At 35.1% G+C, this 12,231-nt stretch overlaps 1 protein-coding gene across 1 annotated transcript; it reads left to right on the forward strand.

The window, feature by feature from the left end:
* The first annotated feature begins 3,779 nt into the window (after positions 1-3,779).
* On the forward strand, positions 3,780-7,713 carry LOC106715914 (alpha-tocopherol transfer protein-like). The gene is made up of 7 exons (XM_014509284.2): positions 3,780-3,885; positions 5,915-6,103; positions 6,357-6,516; positions 6,588-6,649; positions 6,727-6,920; positions 7,045-7,249; positions 7,496-7,713. Exons 2-7 carry the CDS (start codon positions 5,920-5,922, stop codon positions 7,696-7,698), a joined length of 1,008 nt encoding a protein of 335 aa, XP_014364770.2. The 5' UTR covers positions 3,780-3,885; positions 5,915-5,919; the 3' UTR covers positions 7,699-7,713.
* The last annotated feature ends 4,518 nt before the right edge of the window (positions 7,714-12,231 follow it).

Below are 12,231 nucleotides of genomic sequence, written 5' to 3' on the forward strand. Positions count from 1 at the left end.
AATACCAAATAAGTCAGATGAAGTACTCATCTGACTTATTTGAAAATGTTTATTGGAGTTATGAGAAACTATGTTGACCTCGGTAAAAATTTTACTTATACCATACAAAACCTAAATTACTGCAACTTTGAATTTTAAGGGGGTGGCCTATGTCTATGATGAACCAAAAGTGCATAAATCGGACACAGAATGTATTTACGAGCCAGAAACACAACACTAATAGCCAAGCTACTATTAACTAATTCTACTTAAATAGCACGATTAATACGTCTTATACTTAATATAATATGCGCACGCACGCACGCACGCACATTCACCACTAACAATACTCAATTATCATCATTATTTTGTTTTGCACATGGGTGTTGCCTTAAAATGTGTGCTCAGTTGTGGATTATTCTTCACTGTTATTTTAAGCAAGTCACAGTTCCATTCGAAGTTTAGTCCATAGTGGCAATTTTTACCATTGTGTGCTGATCATCGTTTTTGTACAGAGAACGTTGAATGTTTTTGCTGATTATTCGCTGAGACGAGAGCAAAAGCTTGCTCTCGTCACACCATGACTAAAATCCAATATTTCAATAACAAAAATCCCCTTTGCAATTTTGCCCTTTTTTAAGTGTGGATTGTTTTGCTAATGCTGCAGCATGGGACTTGATGTACCTATTACTCATATATTTTAATGTTATATTTATATTTCGAGTTTACAATTCCAGATTCCTTAATAGTAGGAAGTCTTATCTTCTTTTGGAAAGTTCGAGTTGTTTCTTCGGTGGCCACGGCTGCTATACTGAAATTAGTAAGACTAGGTACATACATACATACACACAGACCCACACTCTCACATATGTACTACGCGGTAACGTAAACGCAAACAAGACATATATTAGTATGTTATGCTACTAGGTAGCAAAGTTGATTATTGCGTGCGAGGTGGCATTGTTCAAAGGCGACCTCTACAAGAAAACCGAGCGACCAACAATCATCATGCTCCCTCATACGATGTTTTTCAACACACTTGTGAGTAAAAAAAAAAGAAGTAAACGCAAAAACACTTACGAAATCCAAAATAAACAACAAAACTCAAATTCAAAAAAAAAGGAAATTTCCTTTCCTTTCAGGTATAGTAAAATAACTACGCGCTAGGGCATAATTTGTACCATATATGCCTAAAATCGATGAATGGATAAGTACACGCACAGACAAAGCCACGCACACACACACACACACAAACAAACACACACGCAGGCACACGCGCACGCACAAACACACACACACACACACACACACACACACACACACACACACACACGCACGCACACACACACACAAGAGATCTAAAATATATATTTTATTTCAAGATTTCCTATCGGCAGATGTGCTGATAATTTGTTCCAAAGAGGTGGTCAAAGAAAGCGCTGCGTAGGTTGCTACGAAAAATTAAGATTGACATTGAATGGCACGCAAGCTGCTAAGAAAACTAAAAAAATTGTGACTTTTTGTGTCCAGTGTGACAAATCTTTTTGTTTACCATGTTTTAATGAAAAACATTTTCAGTGATTAATACTCAATAAACATTTATCGTAACTACAACTCTCTTTTAATCCCATCACTAGTCGAGGCATTAATTGACCTTCCTTTCAGTGCGATTTGAGGCAGAACCGATGACAAATTTTTAATTTTACTTTATTCATTAACGAAACGTCCTAACTCCAGGCGAAGCTAGATTCATATTATGCACATATTTAAGTTCATAAGAGTGAAGTTTCAAGCAAATATCGTCTAATTTGGACTTTTTAAAAATGTTTTTCGAAAACATAATTTTGTGAGGCAGGAGAGGCCTCAATAGCACTGGAAAAAAGTTCAACTTTGCCACGAACAGACCTCAAACGCACTGGCTGAAAGTTCCGCCAAAATGGCCTCGCAGCTAACGTGTTAAGAGAACTTTGTAAGCTTTAAGCGTCTCGCCCCAACTTTAGTTGTCAATCGATATTTGTCATTTTTTTAAATACGAATTACGCTAGATCGATGTAATCGAACCGAAAACCAGTAAAGTATGTGCCAAAGTAGGACAGTAGACTTAACATTACATAACCGTCTCATCTCGTTAAGGTTTCCCTCTTTTTTCGACACGTGTTAATTGTATATTTGCATCTTATTTTGGCTACCAGGTGAAGGTTAACTTTTGTATTGACTAAGTCAGCGATTCTCAAACTGTGCTCCACGAAACCCATAGGCTCCGCAAAGCTTTTGTGGAGGTCAACAAAGAAAATAAGAACTGATAGTAATTTAAAAATACTAAAATGTTCCAGAGGAATAATCCGTCAATTGATAAACATTTCGTAAAAAGTTAGATTGGGAACGGAACTGGGATTGCAAGATAAGGATTACAAATTCTATGGTCTAGAATAATTGAACCTAATGAATCTAAGGTCAAAAAAGTTTGAGAGCCTCTGGACTAAGTAACGATACATCTTACACATATCGCAAAGTAGAAGATAGGTAGAGATTGGACGGTTACTAATAGTAAATCCTGTTGTGTTGTTTCAAAGATAATAGGTATATTGGCTTTGAGAAGAACATAAACATCATCAGCCTGTGTCAGTCTACTGTTGGACATAGGCCTTCCACAATATGCAGTCGTCCGTGCACGAGTTTAAAATAAAAATGTTTTTTTTAAATATCTCTAGTTATAGCTTATCCTATCAATCAGTATCAACAATAATCTGTAATTTAATGCTATTATTTTCCAATATAATTATTATAATAATACTGAACTCAGTAGCAAAACAAATCTTTATTTTTATTGCAGTATCATTAGTATATATAATTATATAACTATTATTTACATATTATATTTAATAGAAGTAAGACAAGGACACAATATTAGTGTAATGTTTATACATAAAATGGCGATTTGCATTATTATTTGTAAGGAACGTGTCAAACATAAATCCTTTTTGTCATGTTTCTGGTATCTAAAAAAAAACACCTATTTACAATCTGCTTTGATATCTTGCTGTTTCATCTGTTGTAAAAAAAAGAAAAATAACTATGCAACGTCATGTTCAAATGTTATAATTTAAAATTTATGCAACTGTTACGTTTGTTCAGTCGCAGAAGTAGTAAACATTTTAATATATATTGCAAAGTGATTTGTTTAAGTGGACTTAATAAATTCAAGAATTCCGTAAGAACAGAAAAATGGTTCAATAGATAGATAGAATAGGATTATCTATTAATTAAAAAGTATTAAATAGTTATTTGAAGTTTTTTTACGTGATGAAGGGGGAGAGCACTGCGCAGCAAGCCTATCACCCTGGGCCGTCAAGATTTTCGGAAAGGCTAATAATACCCCAGTGTTTTACGGTCGTTTACCTGAAATGTTTATACAAATCCTAATATTTAGTAGTCTAATAGGTATATTGTAATTTCACTTCCCCCAGATTCCATTATACTCTTACTAAGTTTGCGAAGTATTTAAAGAAAAAAGACTTTTGTGTACCTACACTAATAATAAAAAAAACAGGAAAGATTTGTATTGTTGTATGTAATGAATACAGTCAAAAAATTACTGCACCGATTAAAAAAAATATTTTACCAGAAATCTACAGTATCACTAAATAACATATTCTATATTTATTTGTTCCTATATTTTTGTAATCAGCGCGGACTTATGTTGATGTTCAAAATGTTTACGATATATGCGACAATCTAAGAGAAGCCAAAATATTACAACCCAAAGTGCTGTGCTTTTCTGTGCAAAATATCGTGTCCGTCGACGGCAGATCGCAGTCTAGTGGAGTGCGTTGTCGGGTTAGCACGTGTTGAAGTTAAACATTGATTTATTAATTTATAATTTTATTGATTCTGAACCGATAACAGGTGAGTCAAATGAATTAATGCGAATTCTATATAAGCTATGCGATTTTTTTATGTTAATAGCGCTATTTTAATTTTTCAAATTGTAATTTTTTTATTTTTAAAAATTATGTTGCCTATATTAACAGTAAATTTTATGTAGTGGCGACATTTCGCTTAATATATTTAGACTATAATAAAAATTTAAACACTTCGTTCATAAACCACTAAACAAAATGTGATTAAAGTGAAGATGTTCTTAGGATGCTAAATAAGGTATAAAAATCTAAATACTAAGTTGTCGCAATAAAACTTTTTGCTTGGAATATATAATAAGTGCCCGTCTATAACTTCAGATTTCTACTTGAGCAACAAAACAAAAATATGTAGGTAATACAAATGAAGCAGATCGTAGAAGTAGTAAAACAATGTTAATTTTTTGCTGCCCTATCGTCGGAATGTGTGTGTGTACCGTACCTCCTTAGTAATAATTGTGTGTTCGATTTTACGGGGTTAATCTTATACATCTATTACCCCTTGAGGGTAACATTTCATGGGGAATAGATGGACTACGACGCATGCTGAGATCAGCTCTTATAAAATTGAAAAATATGTTATAATGGAACTGGATATTACATTCAATGAATATTTTACATGAAATTTCCTCACTTTTTTACATATAGGAATGAAATTTAGTATTTTTTATTACTGTTAAGAAATGAATGCAATACACTTGTGAATATTTCTCAATATATTATGCGATCGTCGTGGCGATCTGTGGGGGAGGCCCATGCTCAGCAGTTGGCGTTACGGGCCTGAATAGATAGATAGATATTATGCGATATTGATTTACTCGGTCTAAATACAACTGGCCACTAGGAAATCCACACAAAGCGAATATTTAAATAAATAAAAGACAACTCGCGCAGGACTGCTAATATTATGAGCAAAAACAGCAGCGCCATTGGAAATGGTATATATGTAATTATTTTCATAATAAAAATAGGTGTCGGCCAGATACTCAAATCACTTAGTGAAAAGTGTGTTTAAAAAAAAACAATTACAAGCCAGTCGCAAAAAAAGCTATGAATTGATGCACTTTATAGGTCGAAGCAGGCCAAAGAATGAAAATGAGTCTTTTCTATTTAATCTTAGTGGTTAGAAAGGTTTTCGAAACATTGGGCCTTAGATGCGAAATATGTCAAATGTAGCAATAAGATTGCGTGAAAGTAAATTGCGTCTGAAGCTTCTAAAGCTCGGAGCCGGCCTGTAGTATTAATGTAACGAACCACAACAATTTAAAGAGGGTCGACCAATGATTCATCATAAATTTCCACATAACCATGTCAAGTTCAAAAGCAACATTTTTATGTAATTTGTGATTCGAATAAATCGCTAATCAAATAAGGACTTTTGTAGTCAAAAAGTTGATTTTTTTTTTCAATTTAATCGATCATTCATATCTGAGTACATGACATTTTTTTAAGGGGGCTTATTTTGTAATAACACTCCTTATTTTGTACTTTATACGCAAATGAACTATCAGAACGATCTACTGTATATAAATTGATGGAGTAGGGAGAAATGTATATCGCAACATGTTATTCAATTTACCACATTATTGATATCATCAGGTTATTTCACGATGCGGCCAGGTTTTATTGCATGCGGCCTGTATGTGGGTTAGTTTAATTATGCGCGTTGACTAACTTCACATCTAACTACCATATTATGTAGCGATAAAGGTTTTATGTAATTCTTGTTAATCTAATCAATGTTTTTCTGTTGTTTTAATTTTATCTATTCTATCTATTTTTTGACTACTACATAATATAGAGACTAATGATAAATCTAGACATGTCAAAATAAGATGAATCTGTTAGTAAAGTAATCTAGCTTCTTACGTTTACCTAATTATTTATTTATTTATTTATTTATTATTATTAGAAGTGTTCCCTGATTTGTTAATGAATAATCCTATCAGTATAATACATATATTGTAATAATTAAACTTTTTTATCTATAATAATTATATCCTGTTTATTTTTTTCAGGAGCAATGTCAAAACGCCTGACAAAACGTTATCTGACCCCATCAGACAAATACGAGTGTCCCCTATCTGCGGATACTCGGGCGGTGGCATTGGAGGAACTCCGAGAAACAGACAACGCAAGAACTCAGGCACTCGAAGCCCTTAGGAAGTGGTTGGAACAGAACCCAAAGTTCATGGCTGTTAGGATGGGTATGTTATAATGCAAAATGAGTTTTTAGGTTTTAAAGCCGGTATTTGGCTAATTTAATGTGATATTGACCTGAAATCTTTGTAGCTCTCTTTTTCTCTGCACTGAGTGTACATCTTTTATCTCACTCTTGTAACAAAAAGTAACTGGGATTTTTTACAGTTTATGGACAATCTTGTACAAAACTTCCAAGAAGGATGTATTTCCCTTTACGAAATATAATTTTAAGTTGATTTAATTGTTTGTATCTTTTAGATTCTGTATTTTTGCTTCGCTTCCTCCGAACGAAGAAATTCAGCGTCCCGATGGCGCAAGAGGCGATCGAGCGTTATGTACTGCTGCGTCAGTCCTGGGGCATCGCCTTCAACCAGCTCGACCACACGCTGCCAACTATGGCAGAACTCATTGATTTAGGGTAACTATTTCCTTACTCTCTCATAGGTCTAATTTATTAAAAGTTTTACTTAAATAATTTGAATTTTTCAGATATATCTTCGTGAGTCCATACAAAGACAAGGCGGGTAGACGTGTGGTCATATACAGACCAGGTAAGAATATTCACTTAAAACGATATTATCCCATATATGTAAGCGATATAGTATATCCAACATGCGTAATTTCACAGGTGTATTTGATCCATATAAATACACGAACCAGGATATGTGTCGTGTGATGGGAATATGCTATGAGACGTTAATGGAGGATGAAGAGACACAGGTCCGCGGATTGGTGCACTTCGCAGACGGCGGCGGTGTTGGCTTTCCTCATCTCACATTGTTCACTCCAAAGGAGGCTGTGAGAATTGTTAAAAATGGCGAGGTAACTTTTAAATTCGTACAAGCTGCATCCAGCATAATTAAGCATTAGTGTAAATTCACCGAGCTTGATTAAATAACCATTCAGACTCTAATTACGGAAGAACTGTATTAAAAAAACTTTTCAGCGTACTATCCCGTTAAGGCACAAGGAGATCTACGGTGTAAACGTGCATCCAACTGTAAAGTTCGCACTCGACTTCGGTATGGGTCTGATATCAGAAAAGATAAGGAAGCGAGTGAGACTGTACACAGCGGTAGAGGACGTGGAGATCGATAAGAAACTGCTGCCAAAAGAATATGGAGGCATAATGCCGATGAAAGACATGATCGGTAAGATTTCATATAATACTGGCACCAACCTCTGTAGACAAAGTAATATTTTAATAGCGGTACCTCTAGTCGAATCATCAAAATGTATAAAAATATAGGTGTATATAAACACGTCACAACCACGTGATGTATCCAAAGTTATTGGCTGGAGGTAGGAAATATAGATTTTATAACTTTATTAGAGGATTAATTAAGAGATCTAGCAATGGTCGTGTTAGTAATTAATATGTCATTTTTTAATTACAGAGCTCTGGAAGAAAGAGTTATCAGATAAGCGCGACATTTTGTTGTTAAACGACAAAATGGGGGTGCGTTTGGAAATGTACAGCGAAGCGGCGCGAGAGGGTGCTGTGTCTGCATTGCGTGGCACCACTTCGTGCAACAACGACGCAGTCGGTGATGCCATGAGGGGTCTAACTGGCAACTTTAGAAAGCTAGAAGTTGATTAATATATTTTTGACTTCAAACTTTAACAAATCAAATTCTGATTTTTAAAAAATCGAAATCTTCCTAAAGTTATATATTATATTTTTTTATAAAACTGAATGTAAATGTCAAATTCACGAGTATCATTTAAAAATTGAACAATACTAAAGTCAATTTGTAAAAGTCGGAATTTGAAATTAAAAACCTGTATTAAATACACGACTGATTTCAACAGTAATTACTACTTAATTGTATAGGTGTAGGTAGTTTATAAAATTTATAACATAAGAAATTCACATATGTTGAAAGGTAAAAGGAGAAATATTCTCAAAAAAAGGTTTTGAAACAAAAATCTACTTAACTGTTATTAGTTTTAATGATAATGTTAAATAAGGTACAATTGATAGATATTTTAATTAAAGTACAAAAATAAAAACTTAATAAAATGCGAGTTAGTTTATTTTATTTATTAGAAACTCATATAATAATATCTATTTGGTAGAAATACACAAATCGTTATTGACTCTGCGCTTAGGAAACAAATGTCATACAAAATGCATTCATATTTTATAATTACAACATTTGGTACGAGTTAAATAAAACGTCCAGTAATATCAACAGCTGTTTAACTATTAGGGTTCTTGCACACAATTTTATAATTAAATACGATGTTAAGTCACGAATGCCTCGCCAGTGTAAGTCATGAGTTAGTGAAAAAAAGGCTAAATTTTATTCTTTACTGTAATTTTAATTTTTTACGGATCATTGTTTTATGTAAGTTTATACATCATCCCATTAAAAAAAAACGGATTTGCAAATTACAGAGTCTTCAAATATCTCACTAGTAGACTGGAAATGTTGGAAAAGAAATAACTGTGTTGATTCCACCGTGATCTAACATAACCGTTTCAGGCAACTAGGGACATGCATTTTTATACAAGATCTGTCATTCGAAATTAGGGACGTGTATTTGATAATGCTGTAAAAATCGACAATAGGGTTAACAGCATTTACTTCACGGATAACAAGCCCATTCCACATACATGTAGCCTAATTAAAATGTATTATATCACTGCAGAATTAGATACACTACATTATTATTATGAAAGCCCTTTGACTTACACAAAGAATAGGAACCGATTGTAATTGCTTTATCATAACGTTTTACGTGTGCAAAAATCCACAAAATCTCTTGTTGACGGTAAAACCCAATAACCGATTACGGAACTATTTTTTGCTTGTGTCAGCATTTTTAAAGATCGAAATAATATGGAAATAACTGATCTATCTTTCGTTTTTGTACTCGTATATAATCTCGTCTTTCGCGTCTCCGTTAACGATTATTGGGTCCAGCTGTAAATTGCACAATGACAGTATTCACCCTCTTAAATATTTTTAAACCCTTTTAACAATTGAACATTCTCAATACTTAGCGAATTAACAATTCAGGAATTAATCAATTCCTGACGCTATCATGAAAAAAAATCCAAAATATAAATGTATCTCTTTCACAGAATTATTTTACAATAAACTATTGCTAATTTCAATGGTTGAGATTAGGTCGAATACTGTCGTAGATTTTTCCTTAAGTAGATACTATTGCGAATGGATAGATACATTGATTCTTTAACGAGTTTTCACTGACAAAACATTAATACAGATAATATTGTTATTTCATTCATAACCATCGAAAAGACCGAGATAGCAACATACTGTTTAATATTGTGTTAACCTAGTTTTATATTTGATATTTGATTTTCATCTAGAATCTAGAATTTTAAATATATTTTTAAATTAATTAATTAATATTTTTAATTCTACGACAGTTTCCCATCTAACCTACATAAAGCGCATATTTGACATCTTTACAGGCACAATGCTTATCATTACTAAATCCAATTAAATACCAAACAACATAAGTAAATGTAAAAAAAAAAAAATCCCTATACTAATTGAAAATCTCGCTCATTTAATATTGCTATATTGTATTTGTACGTCGTAATGATTTATTACAAAATGTTGATAAATCATACGTTTACCTTGGCTCTTGACCTAAAGTAATGATACAGTTTAAATTAATTGAATCGGTCATTTCAAAAACCTCATAAGTCACAAAATTATAATTTTTCAGAAATCAATAAAAACTGTTTCATACACAAACAAATGAGTTTTGAAGAGCTTCTTTATGGTTAATTTAGTATTCGAGGGGTAAAAAATTAAAATAGCGTATAATCTTTTCGCTTTATTAATAGAAATAATGAAAAAAACCTGATAAACAGTTCTTGACTTATGTTGTTTTAGCGAGAAATAGGTTTAGTGGTATATAATTTAACCAAAAAAATTGTAGTAATCATATTTTTTATTGCTTGTAATTAAGAATTACACTTAAAAATAATCTTATTAATATTTCACATGTATTAATTTGTCATGTTTTAATATCTTTATGGTACATAGTCATATTCTCCATCATTCTCATCTGGATTATCTTCAACATTTGCAGTTGGCCAGCTAAAAATGTTGTTATAAAATGGCATATGCTCTTCCGGAATGCTATCTTGAACTAGTTTTAAATCGTCTATTTTATTTTTATTGATGGGCACTTTCAAATTATAGGCTTTCGTTGATGGAAGTGAAACAGAAGTTGTTATTTTCTTCAATAATGAGAATGAATGTTCAATCAATCGGTATTATTAAAAGAGGAAGGAATGTTTTGACTTAAGTTGTTTTCACCCAGAATACACATCTACCTTTGAAAAACCATTTTCTGTAAAAAAAAGCATGTTGGAAAAAATGTTGACTTAAGTGGTTTTTGAAATGACCGATTCAATTGTACTCTTATCCAATTAACTTAATTATTCTTCTCCAACTTGGTGAAAGAACTTATGACAAAATTAAGTTGGTTTACATTTTTTTCAATCATCGTATGTAACTTACAATAACATAATTCCACATGGCTTGGAGAATAAATATGGTAAAATATATTTTGTATAAATATATATATATATTGTAAGATATTTGATGCAAAAGTATTTTAAAAGAATTAAACTAACAGCGAAATAATGAATTTAACTCTACTTCATAATAATCCTCGCTGTAGTATAAACTCAAACCGAACGTAAGTAAACAAAAATGTCAGACGTTCCGCAATGACGGATGGACAGAGACTGCCTCGAGCAGCAGCGCATACTTCCTTATAAAACCTTTTTTTTTGTGTGGCTACCCTCAACAGTCCTAACACGGCTTCTCCTGACATGAGACCGTCCTCGGGCTCGTTCTTCCAGCATCTTCAACACTGGAATTCGTCTGTAACAATGGCATAGAGTCTTTCGATACCAGCTCGTTGGCAGGCGCTATGCGAGCGCGCTGCTCGTCGTCAGGCGCTGCACTGGCGCGCTGCTCGCGACAGGTGATGCACTGGCGTGCTGCTCGCGACAGGTGCTGCACTGGCGCGCTGCTCGCGACAGGCGCTGCACTGGCGCGCTACTCGTCGTCAGGCGCGGCTGTGGCGCGCTGATCGTAGACAGGCACCGCTCAGGCGCGCTGATCGTAGACAGGCACCGCTCAGGCGTGCTGATCGTAGACAGGCACCGCTCAGGCGCGCTGATTGTAGACAGGCACCGCTCAGGCGCGCTGATTGTAGACAGGCACCGCTCAGGCGCGCTGATTGTAGACAGGCACCGCTCAGGCGCGCTGATTGTAGACAGGCACCGCTCAGGCGCGCTGATTGTAGACAGGCACCGCTCAGGCGCGCTGATTGTAGACAGGCGCGGCTGTGGCGCGCTGCTTGTAGACACGTGCAGCTGCGGCGCGGTGCGCAACACAGCTACATAGTGGGACACAAGACCCGACCAAATCTGCATCTATATCAATAATGGTGTCCTCGGTTATTTGATCATAACTCTTTATGGTTTCAAAACATTCGACACATGACCATGCGAGCCATGACATCAGGGGCAGCCCGCAGTATGCCAGATGCTGAACGTCCCGCAGTCCGTTCAATGCCTTAATTCACAAGACCATGTAGGGCAAGCGTCCCGCAGTCCGTTGCCGATAGGAGCGTCCCGCAGTCCGTCCTCTACATGATATTAATGGCAACCCGCAGTATGCCAGATGCTAAACGTCCCGCAGTCCGTTCAACACCTTACTTCACAAGACCATGTAGGGCAAGCGTCCCGCAGTCCGTTGCCGATAGGAGCGTCCCGCAGTCCGTCCTCTACATGATATTAATGGCAACCCGCAGTTTGTCAGCCCAGAAGATACCCTAGAGGCATCTCCTGATACAGAACGTCTCATATTCCGTTCACAATCTCACTTCTGCAGTTGAGTATCCCGCAGTCTACGCAACGCAGAGCATCTCGACAATACATGGACAAAGCAAACTGAACTAATAAAGGGCATCAATGACTATTACGACATAATGACATACATCTGACTCAGGTAATGGCTTAACACGCTCAGCGCAACCGACTAGCCTTACAAGTTCACTTTAAAATGGAAAAATCATGTTGGCATGTAACGTGTTAAATCTTGCCACGACTCGGCTTTACCTGACCCTC

Source organism: Papilio machaon, chromosome Z (genome assembly GCF_912999745.1).
Source record: "Papilio machaon chromosome Z, ilPapMach1.1, whole genome shotgun sequence".
Lineage (NCBI taxonomy): Eukaryota > Metazoa > Arthropoda > Insecta > Lepidoptera > Papilionidae > Papilio > Papilio machaon.